Here is a 21777-nt window from a genome sequence, read left to right as displayed (position 1 = left end):
GGCTGGGGGCAGTACATGCTGACATGGTCGCCAGGTGCAAAGTGTTTCCTCCGACACATTGGTGCGGCTGGCTTCCGGGTTAAGTGGGCATTGTGTCAAGAAGCAGTGTGGCTTGGTTGGGTTGTGTTTTGGAGGACGCATGACACTCGACCTTTGCCTCTCCCAAGTTCGTATGGGAGTTGCAGCGATGAGACAAGACTGCAACTACCAATTGGATACCACGAAAATGGGCTAATAAATTATTTTTAAAAATGTATCAGGAAGAAGTGCTGCACTGAACATTCTGGTTATACTTGATGGATGCAGTCAATCTTACTCTGTCTCCATGTTAGATTCAGCAGTAGCTTACTTACTCAATCCATAGAGCAGTAGAGCTTGTAGGAAGGTTCTAGCCATTCTGTGTGTAGATCTTTTCCACTCTGTCTGGTTGTGAATCAGAGAGCACCTCTTTATTCACGCTGAGATCACAGTGAGATCAAAAGGGATTTCATTGGTTGGGGGGGTGGTAGTTAGTATTGGACCACAATGTCTATTTACAGAAAGCAGAATTGACACAGACATTTTATGTGGAGTGTAAAAACAGAAGTGTAGCATATTTGCGTTGAATCAAAATGGTGATAGGTGTTAGGGTTCGGTTGGGTTCATATAGATCAGCGTTTTGCAAACCAAAGTTTGTGACCCCATGTGGTGTCCCCTGATTTAAAAATGGGGTCATGAGAAAAAAAATCTGAAATAAAACTTACAAAATCACTCTTAGCTGTTAGTTGCGGTTGTAATAAACATAGCGGCTTCTGTTGTCTCTATCTTCTGAACAGTTTCAGTTACAAAATATTATGACCCCATCCCTGAAAGATAAGAATATAAGGAATATGTGTGTGTGTCCTGTTTCCCTCAACAATGCCCACAAGCACTCAGGACTCATTAGTGGACAAGACCAGGCTCTAAATAAGATAAGATTGGGGGGGGACATGATCAATGATGACATTCTTTTCTACACAAAAAAATCATACAACTTTATTACCTGGTGATATTCTTTACATCCCAATACCTTTCTGATGCATTTGTCACTTCAAACCACACTTCCTTCAGATTGAAATTCTGTCAAAAGTACTTCAGACTGACTTGTACTAGACCAATTAAAAAGTAAACATTGGCCGTTGATTACATTACACTTTTTATATGGTGGGGTCTTGAAAAATGTTGTATTTCAAAATCGGGTCACAGGGCCAAAAAAGTATGGGAGCAACAGATTTAGGTGTTTGGGTTGGGTGGGGCTCATAGAGGACCACAAGGCTACACACAACAGATGGATTATACAGTACCAGTCAAAGGTTTAGACACACCTACTCATTCAATGTTTTTTCTTTATTTTTGTACTATTTTCTACATTGTAGAATAGTAGAGAAGACATCAAAACTATGAAGCAAAACATTTGGAATAATGTAGTAACCAAAGAAGTGTTAAACAAATCAAAATATATTTTATATTTTATATTCTTCAAAGTAGCCACCATTTGCCTTGATGACAGCTTTGCACACTCTTGGCATTCTCTCAACCAACTTGACCTGGAATGCTTTTCCAGCAGTCTTGAAGGAGTTCCCACATATGCTGAGCACTTGTTGGCTGTTTTTCCTTCACTCTGCGGTCCAACTCATCCCAAACCATCTGAATTGGGTTGAGGTCGGGTGATTGTAGAGGCCAGGTCATCTGATGCAGCACTCCATCACTCTCCTTCTTGGTCAAATAGCCAATACACAGCCTGGAGGTGTGTTGGGTCATTGTCCTGTTGAAAACAAATGTTAGTCCTGCTTAGCGCAAACCAGATGGGATGGTGTATCGCTGCAGAATGCTGTGGTAGTCATGCTGATTAAGTGCGCCATGCTGATTAAGTGTGCCTTGAATTCTAACAAAATCACAGACAGTGTCACCAGCAAAGCACCCCCACATCATCACACTTCCTCTTCCATGCTTCACGGTGGGAACCACACATGTGGAGATCATCCGTTCAGCTACTCTGCATCTCACAAAGACACGGTGGTTGTCAGACCAGGACTCATCAGACAGATTTACACCGGTGTAATATCCAGTGCTCGTAAGAGAATCACTGAGGACAGGGGAGAATGAACATCTTCCTCCTCACATTGATTTGTTCTCGAGCGGAACCCCTCGACAACATCCGATGAAATGGCAGAGCGCCAAATTCAAATTAAATTAATATAAATATTAAACTTTCATGAAATCACAAGTGCAATAAATCAAATTAAAGCTTAACTTGTTGTTAATCCAGCCGCCGTATCAGATTTCAAAAAGGCTTTACGGCTAAAGCAAACCATTCAATTATCTGAGGACAGCGCCCCATCATACAAATGCATAACAAATCATTTTCAACCAGGGAGGTGCGACACGAAAGTCAGAAATAGCGATATAAAAATGCCTTACCTTTGATTATCTTCTTCTGTTGGCACTCCAAAATGTCCCAGTTACATCACAAATGATCCTTTTGTTCGATAATGTCCGTCTTTATATCCATAAAAACTCAGTTTAGCTGGCGCGCTTCAGTCAAAAATTCACTCAGTTTCCCTCCGTCAAGACGCATACAAAATGAATCCCAAACGTTACTAATAAACTTTTCCAAACAAGTCAAACAACGTTTATAATCAAACCTTAGGTATCCTATTACGCAAATAAACAATCAAATTTAAGATGGAGAATCGTTATTGTCTTTACCGGAGATAAACAAAAAGAACGCATACTCGTCCATGCGCAAGGAAACACTACAAGCCAAAATGGGAGCCACCTAGAAAAACTACAATTTCTGGGTAATTTTTCCAAAAACCAGCATGAAACTCTTTCTAAGTACTGTTGACATCTAGTGAAAGCCCTAGGAACTGCAATTTGGGAGGACAGGGGCTTATAATTATAGTGCTAGCCATTGAAAATAGAGGTAAGCTGAATTTTTCTTTTTTTGGGATGGTTTGTCCTCGGGGTTTCGCTTGCCATATCAGTTCTGTTATATTCACAGACATTTAACAGTTTTAGAAACGTTAGAGTGTTTTCTATCCAAATCTACCAATTATGTGCATATCCTAGCTTCTGGGCCTGAGTAACAGGCAGTTTACTTTGGGCACGCTTTCCATCCGGACGTGAAAATACTGCCCCCTAGCCCGAAGAGGTTAATTAAGATGTGTCTGTTACTTGAACTCTGTGAAGCATTTATTTGGGCTGCAATCTGAGATGCAGTTAACTCTAATGAACTTATCCTCTGCAGCAGAGGTAACTCTTGGTCTTCCTTTCCTTTGGCAGTCATCTTGAGAGCCAGTTTCATCATAGCGCTTGATGGTTTTTGCGACTGCACTTGAAGAAATGTTTGAAGTTCTTGAAATGTTCCGTATTGACTGACCTTCATGTCTTAAAGTAATAAAGGACTTTCACTTCACTTTTCTTATTTGAGCTGTTCTTGCCGTAATATGGACTTGCCGTAATATGGACTTGCCGTAATAGGGCTATCTTCTGTATACCACCCCTACCTTGTCACAACACAACTGATCGGCTCAAACGCATTAAGAAGGAAAGAAATTCCACAAAGTAATTTTTAACATGGAACACCTTAATTCAAATGCATTCCAGGTGACAATCTCATGAAGCTGGTTGAGAGAATTCCAAGAGTGTGCAAAGCCGTCATCAAGGCGAAGGGTGGCTACTTTTAAGAATCTCAAATATGAAATATATTTTGATCACGTTTCAGGAGAAGACCCAGATGCAGACAGTTCTGAAGCCCTAACCTCAGCCCTAACCCTAGTCCTAGCCGTAACCCTAGCCTAACCCTAGTCCTAGCCGTAACCCTAGCCTAACCCTAGTCTGACTGTAGATACAGCTACAAAGGTAGTCAAGTCTTTTCAGAGACAGGAGTTATTGTGAGAAGGGTAGTTGCAGTCCAGTATGGTGACTGGAGAATGGCCGAGTGGGTGTGTCGAAAGGGAAGTAGTGGGCATGTGGAAAGGAGTTAGTGTGTCAAAAGCACTCTGATATAAGTTAGACTGTTTTGATTGAGCTGTATTTTTTTTTCTTCAGTTCCTAACTACGCAGCTACGATACATTGAGCTACCATACCGCAAGAGTTTGTACATCTGTTTTGAAGCCCATGCAAGCCCGCCTGAGTTGTATTTCTCTGTTAGTTTTACACAAATAACTGTACATTTTGAATTATAAAACTGACAACTGTTATTTTTTAGTAAAAGTACTGATGGTGGATGTACTGTTACTTATTGCATTGTACATGTGTGCGTACTGTGACCCTGATATTGGCTACTACAGTAGGTAGCTACTTCCCACACTGTTGCCAGACATTAGTGCTTGACAAACTGGAGCAAAGGGCTCTGTGTCCCTATGTTGTTGCTGTTCATGCCCTCCCCATTGAGCAGTAGACTGTGTGTACTTTTTTATTTGACCTTTATTTAACTAGGCAAGTCAGTTAAGAACAAATTCTTATTTTCAATGATGGCCTATGAACAGTGGGTTAACTGCCTTGTTCAGGGGCAGAATGACAGATTTGTACCTTGTCAGCTCGGGGATTCGATCTTGCAACTTTTCGGTTACTAGTCCAACACTCTAACCACTAGGCTACGCTACTGACCCGTACTGTATGTATTAAGGTCACATCTAGATGGTTTTCAATATTGGTTATTGTGTATGCTGCTATCCTACTTGAAAAAAGATAATGGGATGGTAAAAAATTGCCACGTTAGCTACCGCTGGCGACACGACTGTGATACAGCTCCCCAGTAAGAAGCACCTTGGGTAGGCAGACAGGTCGATACAACATCGGTGCACTGGTCGCCAGCTTATCGACTCATCATTCAGCCAAATCAGCCACGCAAAACGGACTTGAGTGGCAACAAATCTGCCAAATTAGCTGATTCACTTTCCATACACCCACTCCTTTTGACACACCCACTCGCCCATACTCCTGTCACCATATTGGGCTGCAGCTACCCATAGTTGTTTTTAGATCATGATCATAGCATGAAGATCTGTCTGGGTGTCAGAGCTACTAACCCAGGGGTTCCCAAACTTTGTTGCCCGCGACCCCATTTTGATATCAAACATTTTTCGCAACCCCACCATGTAAAACAAGTTATGTAATCAATGACCAATGTTTACTTTTATAATTGGAGCTATGACAGTCTATTATAAATCAGTCTAACAGTACTTTTGACAGTTTTCAATCTCAAGGAAATATGATTTGAAGTGACTGAAATGCATCAGAAAGGTATTGGGAAGTTCAGAAGATCACCAGGCAATAATTTTGATGACATTAATTTTCCCCCTGTCTGAGTTAGTGCCTGGTCTTGCCCACTCTGTTCTGGCTTCTGAGAATTGTAGAGGGAAACCGAAGATACATTCGTTTTCCTGAGAGTATTATCCTTCAGTAATGGGAACATAATAATTTGGAGTTTAAACCATTCCAAATATAAAGCCAAATCTGTAGATAGAATACTGAAACAGCTCTATTTATTAGAACCCCATCTAGCGGCTGCTGGAGGTTACTGATGTAACCCCGGTTCTTTGAACCAAGCGCAATTGTTTTTATTTTATTTCAGAGTTTTTCTTGCGACCCCATTTTACAGTCAGGCGATCCCAAATCAGGCGACCCATATTTTGGGAAACGCTTTACTAACCAATAATATCAGGTCATCACTGGCTCCAGCGTTGTACAGTAGTTCCTATCACCTCACACTGTGGTTGATGCACTTGTCACCTTTCTAATGTCAGTTAGAAACCAACTGCAGGAAATGGGAATTAGCTGACACCTATAGACGTCTCTTTTCACGTTTGAGTCAAACTCTGATGCCGCACTATGCTGCGGTTGAAGCGACCGATCACACATAGGCATGTAATAATTACTTTTCTTAACTTGAAAAGATTGTTCATTAATGTACAAAATATTTTAGATATAGTGTAAGAATCTAAAACATATAAGAATGTTGATCATTATCTGATTACTCTGGACTTTATTAACTTCAGAGTTCACTGTTAGAAGCAGGACTGATGATACAGCAGGCTGTCTTCTTCCTTCTCTCTGCTGGTCTCAGAACAGCCAATCAGGCCGAGGGACAATCATTCCAGGCATTTAAGACAGCCAATCCCCTGCGTCTCACTAATCTGATAGACAGAACGACTAGTATATACCAGTGGCAGTCGGTGCTGTTTACTTTTTTGTAATATACATGGCCTTATTTCTATTACAGGATATTGGATGACTGTCATTCATATTCCATTCACCCAACTCAATGTAACATTGATAGGTTTAGGCTACTACATGTTACTCAAATTTTCCCTGTACCCATCATGAGGTTGCTACAACCTAGCCTATGAATGAAAGTTTACAATGTAGGTGCACAGGTCGAGAGAATTTTGAGTAATTAAGGTGACAGACAGTGACACATTCAATACCGACTTGCACACTCTTGCCTGCATCTAGCTGATCTAGGGTGTAATCATTGGTCCAACAGTTTCAAACGAGAGTTTCTATTGGACAAATTCAGGTATGTTTATCCCCATTTAGTTCCGTTTCCTTCCATTTAAGAACGCAATCAATACACCCCTGATCACACGCAATCACAGTTAGCTTTCATAGCAGCCACATACAAACAGCTTGTTGTATATATAATTCCATCTCCTATCTACACACTCTCCTCCTCTCGTCTTTTCCCTTCTCTTGTGCACAACACATCAGCTGTCTGTGACCAGGAGAAAAAAGCTTTTTGATAAGCGGTTTAGCAAAAAAATACATTCCGTATTATCGACATATGGTCCCCAGTTATATGCCGCCTTACTATTTAGATCAATTATAAGACATATCCATTTAATTTTGTTAAAAAAAGAGACACCAACCTCGTGTCCAAAGTGTTTACTAGATAGTTGACTAGTTGGCTAGCCACCCGATTAAAAAAATACTTACCTGAAATCAGCTATATTTCAGAGGTAAAAAGTTGGATATTAAATGATGTGTGGTCTGTCACCCAGTCAAATTTTACAATATACAGAGTGTCCCAGAGTGTATATAATATTACTTTTTTGAAAACTCTCAAATCTTAACTTACATAAATTGCAATGAAAATCAGTGGTCAGTTAGCTAGAAGTGTGTCTTTATTTTCCAGGCCATTTAAATGTTGAACTCGAGGTGATTTAATCGTCAAACCGCTAGAGAGTGTCCGAAGTTAGGAGATGTCCAATGTTAGGGGAAAATTAGCTACAATAATGTAGCACAGTGTGTACAATCAATAGCAAGTAGTTTATCTGTTACACTGGGCCCTTGTGGTAAAACATTTATTGACTGGAAGAGTTCCAGTGTTGCATAAGAAAGAAATGAATTTGTTCAAAACAGTTTAACTATTGTCTTTATCTTTGAGTCAACTACTGACCACATTGTATGCACTGCAGTGCTAGCTAACTGTAGGTTATGCTTTCAGTACTAGATTCATTCTCTGATCCTTTCATTGGTTGGACAACATGTCATTTCATGATGCAAGAGCTCTGATAGGTTGGTGGGTGTCCTCCGGAAGTTGTCGTAATTCCTGTGTAAGTCTATGGAAGGGGGTGAGAACCATGAGCCTCCAATGTACCCAGAAGAGGAGAGAAGCTAGGTGTCCTCCGGCTACACCATAGTGCTGCCCTACAGAGTGCTGCTGAGACTACTGTAGAACTTCATTGCAAAACAGTGTGTTTTAATCAATTATTTGGTGACATGAGAATATATTTAATATAATTTTATCTAAAAAGGATAACTTTTTTAACCTCTTACATCTAGACGTTCCGCTAGCGGAACACCTGCTCCAATATCCAATGATGGGCGTGGCGCGAAATACAAACTCCTCTAAAATCCGAAAACTTCCATTTTTCAAACATATGACTATTTTACAGCATTTTAAAGACAAGACTCTCGTTAATCTAACTACACTGTCCGATTTCAAAAAGGCTTTACAGCGAAAGCAAAACATTAGATTATGTCAGCAGAGTACCCAGCCAGAAATAATCAGACACCCATTTTTCAAGCTAGCATATAATGTCACAAAAAACAAAACCACAGCTAAATGCAGCACTAACCTTTGATGATCTTCATCAGATGACAACCCTAGGACATTATGTTATACAATGCATGCATGTTTTGTTCAATCAAGTTTATATTTATATCAAAAACCAGCTTTTTTACATTAGCATGTGACGTTCAGAACTAGCATACCCCCCCGCAAACATCCGGTGAATTTACTAAATTACTCACGATAAACGTTCACAAAAAAAAAATATATACATTTTAAGAATTATAGATACAGAACTCCTCTATGCACTCGATATGTCCGATTTTAAAATAGCTTTTCGGTGAAAGCACATTTTGCAATATTCTCAGTAGATAGCCCAGCCATCACGGCTAGCCATTTAGACACCGACCAAGTTTAGCCCTGACCAAACTCCGATTTACTATTACAAAAGTTTGATTACCTTTGTTGTCTTCGTCAGAATGCACTCCCAGGACTGCTACTTCAATAACAAATGTTGGTTTGGTCCAAAATAATCCATCGTTATATCCAAATAGCGGCGTTTTGTTCGTGCGTTCAAGACACTATCCGAAGTGTAAATAAGGGTCACGAGCATGGCGCAATTCGTGACAAAAGATTTCTAAATATTCCATTACCGTACTTCGAAGCATGTCAACCGCTGTTTAAAATCAATTTTTATGCAATTTTTCTCGTAAAAAAGCGATAATATTCCGACCGGGAATCTGCGTTTAGGTAAACAGACGAAAGAAAACAAAGCATTCTGTCGACGCGGGCACGAGCCTGAGTCTCACAGTACTGTAACCAGCCACTACCCAAACGCGCTACTTTTTTTCAACCAGAGCCTGCAAAGCCACGATTCAGCTTTTTGCCGCCTTCTGAGAGCCCATGGGAGCCGTAGGAAGTGTCACGTAACAGCAGAGATCCTCTGTAATGGATAGAGATAATCAAGAAGGGCAAGAAATTGTCAGACAGGGCACTTCCTGCATGGAATCTTCTCAGGTTTTGGCCTGCCAAATGAGTTCTGTTATACTCACAGACACCATTCAAACAGTTTTAGAAACTTTGGAGTGTTTTCTATCCAAAGCTAATAATTATATGCATATTTTAGTTCCTGGGCAGAAGTAATAATCAGATTAAATCGGGTACGTTTTTTATCCGGCTGTGAAAATACTGCCCCCTAGCCATAACAGGTTAATGTTTCACAATTACAGTTATTTTTTATTCACTGAATAGGATGGTCCTCCCCTTCCTCCTCCAAAGAGCCTCAACTGGTATACACATGATGGGGATTTATCTACAGAGGACAACAAAAAAACTCTGTCTGGCCATCTCTCAGTTATTTGCAGCAGGTAGAGTCAGCTGTAATAGTGCAAACTTAGTATTGAAACGGAGGATCATGCCTATGTATTTAAGATGGAAATATATGTTTTCCGACACTTTATTTTGCAACTATTTTCAGTATAGTACCTGAACATGCATGGACTAGATTGAGATTGAGGTCTTTGATTAATCAGAACATTTATCTTTTTCAGCTTTGTCTCTTACTTTTGCTCAGTCTGATGTCTACATCCATGGAGACACAGTTAATTTGGAATGCTTCATCACTAAGAACTTGGCAACTACAACAACTGGTTCAAAGTGATAATGGGACAGTCTGAGTCAGTCCAGCCAGGAGACTCTGTGACTCTGAATTGGACAATACACACTGAGACCTGTGCAGGAGAACACGTGTCTATTGGTTCAGACATGGCTCAGGAGAATCCCGTCCAGGATAGCCAATACTATATTATATACAATGATACCAAAAATTGGAAATTTGAAAGGTTTACTTATTTCAGGTGGGGACACTGAAGCAGATATGAGGATCCTTGTCATCCTCTCCATCATAAGAACTGATATTCTCCTCTGCTGTCTGACCATAATCTACACCACCAGGAAATAGATTAATTCAATGATTCATTTTCACAATCCTTCAGCTGTTACAAACACAAATGTGGTTTACTGTCTGTTCAAATGTTTCAGTGATCGTCAGCTTAGTTGACAATGTCAAGGTAAAATGCCAACATGTTGATGATGCAGATTCATTTGTAGTACTTTTTTGATATTTCTGTTTAGACTTTCAATAAATAAATGAATCTTTATTGAAAATACCATTTTTTATTCAATATTGACAAAATTACACAGTAGATACAGTATGATATATTAACATATTGAAACAAGACTGATGGGAAGTATTTCACGGTTATTGCTTTCTGGGAGCATACACAACTTCTCCACCCTGCTCTCTCCCCCATCCACGCTCTGATTTGTTTATTGAGAAGCTCAGTGCAGCATAATTTTCTGTGTCCATGGTCAGATTCTAAAGTAAAGAAAGAGAGATACGTACGTCATCCACAATTACTAAATTACCCCAGCAACCTATTTGAAGCATGAGATTTTATTGAGAACGTGAAGTAGCATAACAGCAAGAAAAAAATATGAGGCCAAATTACTCACTTGGACAGGGGGTGAAGTGTCCATTGTACCCCTAATTTAAAACACAAAAGATATATATTTTTTGTGTATTATTATTTGGCATTCATACATGATATTATATACATTGATTACATTAATACATGGCATTCATATATCATATATTTTGTATAAAGTATAACAAAGTCAAACTTAATCACACTACTTACTTTTTTGCCGAGTTCTCCTCCACAAGAGAATGTGTGTTGCTATCAGGATAATAACGATTACAACCAAAATAAATGTTATGTAGTTTAGCAATCCGGCTTGATTCTCTTGACGAGAAAAATACATTTAAATGGAGAATTTTTCAGGTTGCTGACTAGAAACCCCGGACATGAAATGTATAATAACTGTACCTACATCTGGTGCCCTGTACCTACTTTTCAGAATTTGTAAAAATAAAACATGAATTGTAATCAGCTCTTACAAGGTCTAACCCTCAATGTCCAGCCTGGTCGGTTTACTTGAGTTTATTCATTGGCTAAAAAGAACCACACAACATTTTGACATTCAGAAATTAAAACTGGAAACATAGTTCATTACAAAACTTTCTGTTTCTTTACTTATCTTGAATAATGAGATATGCACCATCTCCAAAATATTATTCATTATACCAGAATATTCCACAACGATATGATTCAACATCAGTTTGGGCAACATTCCAAAGAGTCAAATTAAAACTCAAATCATCCATTGCAGCTCATAACAAGACATCTTTGCGAAATCTCCCTGGAATTGCACTTTTCATAGTAGGCTGTTACATGGGTGCAAGTCCTTGTCCCGGTGTGTGTTTCAGCCATATCCAGGATAACACTGAGTCTATAGTGGAGAAGCACTCCAGAGTCACAGATCCCTCTAGGGGCACCGATTCTGTCCGCACAGACTGAGATACAATGGGATGCATGGTACCATCTAGAACACACAGGACAGAGGACATAGTTGAAGATCGAAATATTTGCCCATGGTGTAAATCATTCAGAGGTAAAGGGCTCATGTTTGGCTAATTGATGTAAATGTGTCAACTCACATCCCAATTTGCATAAGAGTTACAGTAAAGCCAAGTCAATAAGTTGAGTCAAGGTACAGGACAACGTCGGTTATCTTACAGTAAATCCCTACTGAAACACAGGAGAAATGGACTAGGCAGTCTAGATATTCACACACTGTACTTACTGTACAAGTGAGATGCAGAATCACCATACAGATGAATAGTGGGGTCATCTTGCAGTCTGTCCTGAGTGGTTACTCTCGCCTGCCCTGAACCAAATGGACTGGTGCAGTACTGTGATCAGTAGGCTTCTTGCCTTACATTACAGAGAAATTAGCCTTTTTTTCTCTGATTGGTGGGGGATACATTAAATCACACCCTTCCTGGTAGCAGTGGTGTGTATTCATGGATACCAAGGAAGGCCGTACAGACACAGAGGGGCACTGTTTCGCTCGCTCGGATGCTTTCTCCTGTGAGGTACATTCAGCCTCTTGCGAATTGAAGGAAAATGATGAAATACCAAGAGACGAAAGATACATTTTAATAGTCCATATTTTGGGGAAGCCTGGCTGAAGCCAGTTTGGATTTGTCGTCACTTTTATCAAATCCCATTGAGAGTATACGTCATTGATTGTTGCGTCTTGATGTGTTGTTGTCCTCCGGTTGCTAGCTAGCCAGCTAGCTAAAATTGTCCCTTTCCAAAATTAGCCATGGATGGAGATAGGGATTTGGACTTGTGGTTTTACTTAAATCTCCGTACTGGCCAATAATTATAACGGCGATTCTAATCCTAGCATTAATTCATACATTGTTATGCCCGTGGCCTGAGAGGATGGAAGTTCAATATGTAGCTAGATGTAGAAGGCTAATGTTAACTAGCTAACGTTGCCCATGAATGGAAGTTAGGCTAACGAGGAAGCATTTAGCCAGGTAACATAAGACAACAACAAATTCAAGGGTGTACTGTATGACAGAGTGATAGACCGTATCATCAACATGAAAGAGAGGAGGATGGCATTGGCGTTTCTTTACAAGGTCAGTCAACTTGTTTTTGTACTTGCACGAACGCGCACTCACACACACACGAACGCACACAGAAATCAGAACCACGGACAGCCACATCATATTTAATGTAGCTTACGTTGATTGGACACAATAGTTTTTGGTATCTTTTAGTTGCCACTGTATTAGACTAAGCAGAGGTGATTTGATCATGTTGAAATGTTGAAGTTGAAATGGTGCTGGAATAGTGAATGCAGCTCCTGTTTTCTGTGCAACTTGCGGTAACTCTCTGTGGTTCAAAATCAATACTTGTTTAGTGGTCAGTAAATGTCAGAAACATTAACTTGCTTGAGCATACTGTAGGTCATGTAACTGTCTGTTACTGAACATTCAATATTCTTTGTGGACTTCACTGGACAGAGGTTGCTATCCGATTTTGTGATTTAACAAAGGTGAGGTTGAATTTATTCTGCCACTGTGTCTTCTTATTGTCTCGGCCTTTAGGCCTATATATCACGGTCGCAAAGCATATGAATTATCAGGCTAAGGATCAAACAACGCAATTATCACAACACATAGGTTGTAATATGGCTTGGCTTCTCTGGTGATTGTACCCACACACCTCTACTGCCTGGTAGGTGTGTAAACCAACACTGCACTTCTTACAAAGAGAACATTTACTGTAAATCATCTACATGTATATCTGTGTCCGATATGTGGAGTCAGAGAGATTCTCATGGTCTCTCCTGAAAAATGTATTTGTATCTCAGCAACTCTAAACTTGGTTAAATAACGGTTAAATAAAAAAGCACCTCTTCTGTGATAAGAAATAGATGTGTGTTTGTGTTCCTCCATTTTTAATGGTGTGATGGAGCCTGACACATATTCAGCTAAACTGCTATTACTTTAATCATATTGTATATTTGTATATGTGGTGGCAGAGATGTTCTGTAGACAGAGAATAGAGATGTCCGGAGTGTATAAATATATGGTTTATTATGTTAAAAACACACAGTCATACAGCAAAAATTGGGATTCTCTATCAGATGATTTCTTTCAATAAAAAGCTGTAAAGAGTTATGGCTATTTATTTAGCATTACAGAATCATTATATACATCTAACATACAGACAATGTTAAAATAACAGATTCTTTGTTACTTTGAAAATTCCATACTATTTTTTGTTACTAAAAGCAGTTCTATTAGGCTACAAATAGTAATATTTCTTCTTGGTGTCTTTGTGACAGTGGTGATATCCTTCACTGCTGCTGAAGGTGCCTGACATCAGAGTACACTGCATCCTCTCTCCTTGTCTTCTCTCTCACTCTTCTAGAGGAGGAGTTGTTCTTGGGGGTGAAACTGACAGCTGCGTAGTTCAACACGTCACTGTCTTGATTCTGAGGGGGGTGGAGCCATGAGGAAAACCATTATGATGATAGCATGATCTACTATATAATGTTTATATTCTCCTGTGGAAGAAAACACTCTACAAAAGACATGACTGTTCAGACGTTACACCCACTACAATGACCTGACAGTCAGTGGAACAGTTACAGGCAGAAGTTCCATGGAAAAATAAAAAAATATAAGTAGGCTACATCTAGTACAGTGACCTATTACTTCCAAGAAAACTTAACATAAAAAGTACAAATAAGCTGACTTCTAGCTGTAAAGAAAGTTAAATGGTTGTTTCTTGTAAAAACTGAAAGCATCCTATATTTATAAATGTTGACAAGTTTACCTGATTGCCCTGGGACGTTGGGACATCAGTCCTCCCTTCATAGAGATTGAAATAAAGGAAGGCCAGCCATTATTTTTTATGACAATCTATTTTTAACCTCATGTAGTTAATTAACAGTGCTTATATGTTGGACATTTAATTGATATTTACAGAATGTACATTGCATAGAGATGCATAAAACTTTAGATTCATCAGCTATAACATTAGATACATTGGATACATTAGATATAAAGTAATACCTCTGCTATCTCTGTTCAGAGTCTTGCACAGCGCCCAGACAAGTAGAAAGGTCACTATCCCCAGAACGATGTTGGAGACGACCAAGGCCAGAACAGTAGGACTCAGATCAAATGGAGAATCGTGTTCTGGAACTGTGGAAAGGGTATCAGAGAATTCATATTGTATTCATGAGCGCTTAGGAAGATCATCAAACAGTAAAGTATGGCATGAAAATCTGATGGTGATATTGTATGGCTTGTTGACACAAATGAATGAGGTCATTTGGAAGTAGGCTGCTTGCATGAATATACTGTATTGTTGGGGATATTTACAGATTAAATTATTTACCTTGAATGTTCAGCTTGGACCCATTCCCAAACAGTATCTCCCCACATGAGGCCACAGCACAGTAGTAAGTCCCAGCATCAGAGAGGCTGAGGTTCCTCTTGGGGAAGTTGTAGACACAGCTCTGTGTAGGAGACCCAGCCTCATTGCTCTTCTCACACTGATCACTCCTGTTTCCATGGGAGTAAATGATTCCTGGATGGGATTCTCCTGAGCCATGTCTGAACCAATAGACACTGTGTTCTCCTGCACAGGTCTCAGTGTGTATTGTACAGTTCAGAGACACAGAGTCTCCTGGCTGGACTGACTCAGACAGAGGCTGCTGGAGCACAGTCATGTTTCTGGACCCTGAACCTGACAAGAACTTCAATAAACCCATTGAATCTCTGGAGTATTACTGTAGAAAGTGTTCAAACTCAACCTCTCATCTGATTAAGATAATATCTCATATTTACACTGCATATATGTACATTTAGGTTTACAAAAACGTACCTTTTACTATGAGAATGGCTCCTTCTCCAAACTCCACCTTGTTGCCATAAGAGCTTCCACAGTAGTAAGTGGCTGAATCAGAGAGCTGCATGTCTGAGATCCTTAGGTGATTCTTTTCTTGGCCGTTTTCCACTGAGAATCGTGGGTTATCCTTAAACTCATGGTAAAATGTTGCGTTCCTGTCAAACTTAAAGACGGTTGAGAAGAGTTGAAGCTTATCTCCCAAGGGTTGCTTGTACCAGGAGAAATGCATGTCCATGTGGCCTTCATAGAAGCAGTGCACAGTCACTGCGTCTCCAACATTGGCTGATATGAAACCACTGTCCTGAAGTATGGATGAGGATTCAGTACCAGCTACTACATCTATTAGGAAACATGAACAACATAGTATATTTGCTGTTACATACCCCAATTACAACTTAGAATATTCAAAGTGTCTGTAGAGTATTACATGTGATATCTCATGCATCCAAATCAAGGGCGGACATCTCATAAGCAGAGAAATATAAAAGTTGGACTTACCCATCTCTACAAGAAGTGGAAATATCAGACACAGTGTGATCCTCTTTGAAGGTGTCATCCTCCTCACAACCTGTCTTGAGTGGAAAAAGTCCACCTATGTAGACAACACTTCAACAATGGAGTTGCAGGTGATTGGTCGAACTGGTCACATCATTTTTGTTGACGCCTTATTCCGTTACGACAATCTTCTTCACATTGTACAGAGTCACAGAGTCTCCTGGCTGGACTGAATCAGACAGAAATATTTTATTATAGGTATATTCTTATCCTTATATATTTAGGACAAATTTAGGTATAATTCATTCAAGTGTGGCATTCCTTATTCTTTACCACTACAGCTACTGTTGTCTATGTCAAGAGACTGATAGTTGTGACCTTTTTGGGAACATGCATGCAATGACACTGTCATCCACTAGGGCTTGTATCACGACAGTCACTTCCCCTCACCAAAAAAAATCTAATGAAAAAATATCTAAAATTCAGGACTTACACTCAATTGGATTGGATGGATAGAATCCCTTCCCATGATTTTGTTATTGAGGAGGCAGATTCCTCTAGGCCTATATAATACTTCACAGTTAAAACAGTGTTGTGTTTGACTAAGAAATGCAGCTCTCGGTGAAATTACCTAATAAATAGCTTATTATGTTTTTTCACAGATTTCAGTCGACTATGTTGTTAAATGCTTTATTCATCTTATCACAAGCAAGTCCATTTAAAATGAGTTTGGCAGAGAAGCAATGCACTTAATTCAAGTAGCTACAGTAATTATATGTTTCAGTAATACAGATAATAATGTTAATAAAGGGAGAGTTGATAATAAGAGAATTCATTGGACTGTTTCATTCATCCAGTTCTACTGTCTAATTCCAGCGTACACCACTGTCTCCATGTGACCTCTCTCTCTCTTCTAGACCTGTTCTTCTTGTTGCTCAGATTCAGAGCTACGTAATGGAGATTGTCTGCATCTTGAGCCTGTGAGAAACAATTATAAAGGGGGAGGGGGAAATAATACCATATGTTATTATTTAACATAAACATTTTCACACATATTTTTATGGTCATACAAAATGTAAGGAATTCTACTTACCCCTGCATCCTTAGAAGAGACTGCTGGACATGCTGTCAGAGAGACGGATCCTGAAAAGAAAGATGCAAAAGATGCAACTCCTTCTTCCACTGCAGATACATCTGTAGATGGTGATATTAAAGAAGAGCAAGACACTTGCAGACTCTTTCTCTGGTTCATCTTGTACATGATGCACGCAAGGACAATGATCAGGATTAACGAGAAAGCCAATCCTACACCCAGGCAGTACACCAAGAGAAGAAGGTCTGCCCTATGGTCTGTGGACATTCAAACATTGATAGAGGACGCTCAGAATAGCAAGTAAATGTATGTTCTACACAGTAGATTTGTAAAATATATACAAAGAAGCAAGCCATATCACCTACCTTGAATGTCCAGCTTGGTTCCATTCCCAAACAGTATCTCCCCACGAGGCCACAGCACAGTAGCAAATCCCAGCATCAGAGAGGCGAAGGTTCCTAGTGGGGATATTCTGTAAATGATTCCTGGACGGGTTTCTCCTGAGCCATGCCTGAACCAATAGGCACGGTGTTCTCCTGAACAGGTCTCAGTGTGTATTGTACAGTTCAAAGTCACAGAGTTTCCTGGCTGGACTGACTCAGACAAAGGGTGCTGTACAACAGACATGCTGTTGGACTCTAAATCTGAAAAGAGTGAAAATTAAGATTATGGTGTGTAAATGGTATTGTCCTGCTAGATGTATCTATTGACAATTTCTAATGTATATTTCGAATTTCATGGATACAAAATGTATAATCTAAAATAAAGAACTAAGTTAGGTTACCTTTGACAATCAAAACAGCTCCTTCTTCAAATGTGACTTTGTCCACTTCAATAGCAGCACAGTAGTATGCAGCTGAGTCCCCTAACTGTGTCTTCGAGATGGTCAGGTTAAAGCTGTCAACTCCTCTCTTCACACTCAGACGTTTAGTCCCAGTGAAGTCCTTGGTAAAGTTAGATATCTTACCCATTTGTTTGAGAATTAGAAATATCATCATCAGTGACACCATCTTTGAATATAAAATATTGGCTGGAAAAAGTCTACCCATGTATACAACAATGGGCTAGTGGGTGATTGGTTGAACTGGACCCAATCTTCTTTGTTGATGCCTCATTCAGAAGACCATGGTCTTGTGGTCTATTGCAACCTACAGAGTCACAGTCTACTGGCTGGACTCACTGAGACACAGGATGCTGTAAAATGCAAGTAATTGTCTTGAAGGTTTTACTTGTTTGGTGGTTTGTGGTTTTCTCACCTCTCTGGACAGCCCTGGGTCAAAACAGTAGGCTTTGTTTTCTCACCCGTGTCAAAATAGTAGGCTATTTGTTTTCTCAACTCTCTGGAGAACACTGAGTCAAAGTAGTGGGCTGTTTGTTTTGTCACCTCTCTGTTTTCTCAAACTTACTTTAGTTACACTTGATTTATCTTGCCTCCATTGCAGAAGACAAGCAAAACCAAGTGTACTTGAAGTATTTGAAAGAAAACTATTATTATTATCAACAGTTACAGTACTCCAGATGACCCATAGGAGGGCTGTAATACGTTGAACATGTCTTGTCTAGTGGTTAAAAGCATTGGGCCAGTAACCAAAAGGTCGCAGGTTTGAATCCCCGAGCCGACAAAGTGAAAAACCCTTGGATGTGCCCTTGAGCAAGGCACTTAACCCCACTTGCTCCGGTAAGTTGCTCTGCATAAGAGCGTCTTCTAAATTACTAACATGTAAATGAATAAGAGTGAACAGGGGTAGAGCAGTGAGAGTGTATATGTTATTATTTATTTCACCTTTATTGAACCAGGTAGGCTAGTTGAGAACAAGTTCTCATTTACAACTGCGACCTGACCAAGATAAAGCAAAGCAGTGCGACACAAACAACAACACAGAGTTACACATGGAATAACCAAACATACAGTCAATAATACAATAGAAAAGTCTATATATAGTGTGTTCAAATGACGTAGGATAAGGGAGGTAAGGCAATAAATAGGCCATAGTGGCAGAAATAATTACAATATAGCAGGTGATAAACCCCTACAGAATAAAATCAATTAAATTGTATGTCAGTCTCATTCCCTATCATTCACAGAAACATGCATTAATGTAACACCTGTGAGTGCATCACTGATTGGACACCCCAGCCTAATGTAACTAATACACATGACACACTTTATCCACTCTGTATCACTCTCTGGTTAGTGTTGTTCTCATAGGAGGCAATCTATCATAAGGAGGATCCTCCTCTATTGGTCTCCTTACAGAGAACCCTGCAGTAGTCCTAGAACACTTGTCTGATTGAGAACGTACTAGTTCTCCCATGACATCATCTTAAAATGACCCCTCACCCTGAGCCCATAGATGTAGAATAGATGGTTCTGTATTATGACATGAGATGCTTAACTTGGAGAGTTCATTAGCAGTTCTTTGTGGTTTGTAACCGAGTTCAGATCATTTATATCCGAGTAAGTTTACAAAGAACTGGTTTGCTGTGACTGCAAGCTGTCAGTAGGAACATAAACAACAGTAACAAATGCGAAAACAACTGACTGACACCAGATAGACATCCTGCTGAAAACCACAGAGAGCAGGTAGGAGGGTCCTGTGTGTACAAAGCCTGCAGGCCTGACCAAAGAATAGATATAACCTCGTACTTAGAGTAGACTGCAAGTACCTGTGAACTTGTTAGATGTATGTGGGGGGATGTGAGTGTCATGCTATCAACACATCTAAAACTAGTTCAAGACATTCCTGACTTTTTTAAAAAAGGTTAAAAAATGACACGCTCTAGCACACGAGTTATTGTCTTCATCATACAGATCACTCTGCTACCTGTTTCATTTTGAGTGATTGTTGTTCCTTGTTACTAAGCTACACTTTATTATGACTATGTTGAGGTTAGTAGTAATGATCCAGTGATGATGACTGTCTGGCCAGTTTGATAGCTGCCATTTAAATACGCTGGAAATGATTTCTAACATGTTATAGATGTGTAATAAGCATGTAACAACTATATTACCTTGTTATAGATTCTTCATTGATACACATTGTCTTTTTTGGCATTTGTTTGACTGCTATTTCAGCTAGACACATGAACTATCACAGAAAGGCACGTTGTCAATGATACTTCATCCAATTAGTGGACATTTTGAACACTTCTACAAGTTGCTGCCAGCTCTACTATTGAGGCAGTTCTGGGGACTTCCATGTTCACTGCTGCACCCTGTTGAAAGACAAATGGATTGCAGTCCTGCAAAGTGCAATTATACATATTCACATTTTGTCAATAGTTTGTGAATACTTCTGTTACAAAATGAATATCGTCAAATTTGAAATCAGTCTCTCAACCATATCAATTCTGTTCAAAGTATATTTAGCTAAGAAGTACATTTTTAGTTCAGCCTTTTCTTATGGAGAGAGAGAGTTGAGCTCTTAGTGACATTGATGTTTGTGGTTTTGATGGTGTGTGAAAAGTGAGTGTGGTGTGGACTGATGGTCATTGCTGGGGGTTAGAGTTGAGTTTACGTGAGTGGAAAATCTATTCAGGGTAGTCAGAACACCACAGAGAGCTGTGATACAGGATACAGCTAAAAGAAGACAGTTTGAGAGGCTAAAACACCAGCAATAGATACATATTTACAGTTATTTTGCAACCAACCATATGTTTTACATTGAGCATAGTCTTGAGATGGTTGTTGCACACTGAATCTGTGGATGAAAGTGTTTACAAATTTAAGGAAAGAGAAAAATATGAATGAAAATCAAACAATACCTTTATATGAAAGCAGTTTAATGTTTAATTTGATCAAAATTGAACAACAGAATCAATGTAAAAAGCTGTAAGTAATTGTAACTTACAATGAAAAAGCCATAGTCAAACATACAGTGTAAAAAACACAGAATCAATGCAAGTTATTAAAGAGGAAAAGTTGACATTTCAGTCCATGTTTTGGCGTCTCACACCAGAGTACACAGTGTCTCTCTCCATGGCGCTCCTCTGTCTCCCGGCCTTTGGTTTCTTGTGGATGACGTTCAGAGCGGCGTAATGGAGAGTATCAGGTTCTTGATCCTAAGAGGAATAACAAAAAAGAAAATCCAAATATTTGGTATTATACTAAATACTGCGGTATAGTGAAACAATCCTCTAATAAAATGCATATTTTCATATTTTGATTGAAGGAAAAACACATTGATTCAGCAACAGCTAAACAAGTGTTAGGTCAGGTTACCTGGTTATCATGACTGGGGACTGCAGGACCACTTGGCTGAGGGTGCGTTCCTTTTAATCAAACACATTAATCAATACAATGATTATCATCATCATCCTACAATGAAGAGACTTTATGACCAATTTTGACAAAAACATTTCAACTAATGTAACAGTACCAACAATTGATAAGCATACTGTATCTTGCACAATAAAATTGCTTACCTATGCACTTGCTCATCTTGTACAAAACACAAGTAAGGACAATGATGAGGAGGACACACAGACCCAGCGCTACGCCAAGGCAATACATGAACAGAAGATGGTCCTCCTTACAACCATCTGTGAAATATCAAATAGGGATCGAGACACTGAGACACTGAGGAATAAAGCTATGACAATGTTAGAGACACCAACAAGACTCGGCCTGATCTGAGAGTCAAACTTACTTCTCTCATATACAAAGATATCTGAATGATGTAGAAAAACAATGATATCTTAATGATATAGAAAAACAACGATATCTGAATGATATAGAAATACAAAGATATCTGAATGATATAGAAAAACAAAAGTATCCGAATGATACCTTGCCTGCATAAATTTG

General features: G+C 39.3%; 1 protein-coding gene and 2 long non-coding RNA genes across 3 annotated transcripts; all 3 read right to left on the bottom strand.

Moving 5' to 3' along the window:
- Window positions 1–13547: 13547 nt before the first annotated feature.
- On the bottom strand, window positions 13548–15944 carry LOC106608793 (uncharacterized). The gene is made up of 6 exons (XM_014206943.3): window positions 15881–15944; window positions 15359–15721; window positions 14870–15220; window positions 14542–14673; window positions 14303–14337; window positions 13548–13958 (listed from the first exon to the last, which is right to left on the bottom strand). The coding sequence occupies exons 1-6, from the start codon at window positions 15936–15938 to the stop codon at window positions 13821–13823; spliced, it is 1077 nt and encodes a 358-aa protein (XP_014062418.3). The 5' UTR covers window positions 15939–15944; the 3' UTR covers window positions 13548–13820.
- Window positions 15945–16563: 619 nt separating this feature from the next.
- LOC106608794 (uncharacterized) lies at window positions 16564–17610 on the bottom strand. The gene is made up of 3 exons (XR_014392834.1): window positions 17336–17610; window positions 16971–17020; window positions 16564–16855 (listed from the first exon to the last, which is right to left on the bottom strand). It is a non-coding gene; the product is annotated as an uncharacterized LOC106608794 (long non-coding RNA).
- Window positions 17611–20739: 3129 nt separating this feature from the next.
- Window positions 20740–21517, bottom strand: LOC106608712 (uncharacterized). Its single transcript, XR_014392887.1, has 3 exons — window positions 21396–21517; window positions 21193–21242; window positions 20740–21032 (listed from the first exon to the last, which is right to left on the bottom strand). It is a non-coding gene; the product is annotated as an uncharacterized LOC106608712 (long non-coding RNA).
- Window positions 21518–21777: the final 260 nt, after the last annotated feature.

Source organism: Salmo salar, chromosome 07 (genome assembly GCF_965601325.2).
Source record: "Salmo salar chromosome 07, fSalSal1, whole genome shotgun sequence".
NCBI lineage: Eukaryota > Metazoa > Chordata > Actinopteri > Salmoniformes > Salmonidae > Salmo > Salmo salar.
Note: the sequence above shows the minus strand (reverse complement) of the source record. Positions and strands in the feature narration are given on the sequence as shown.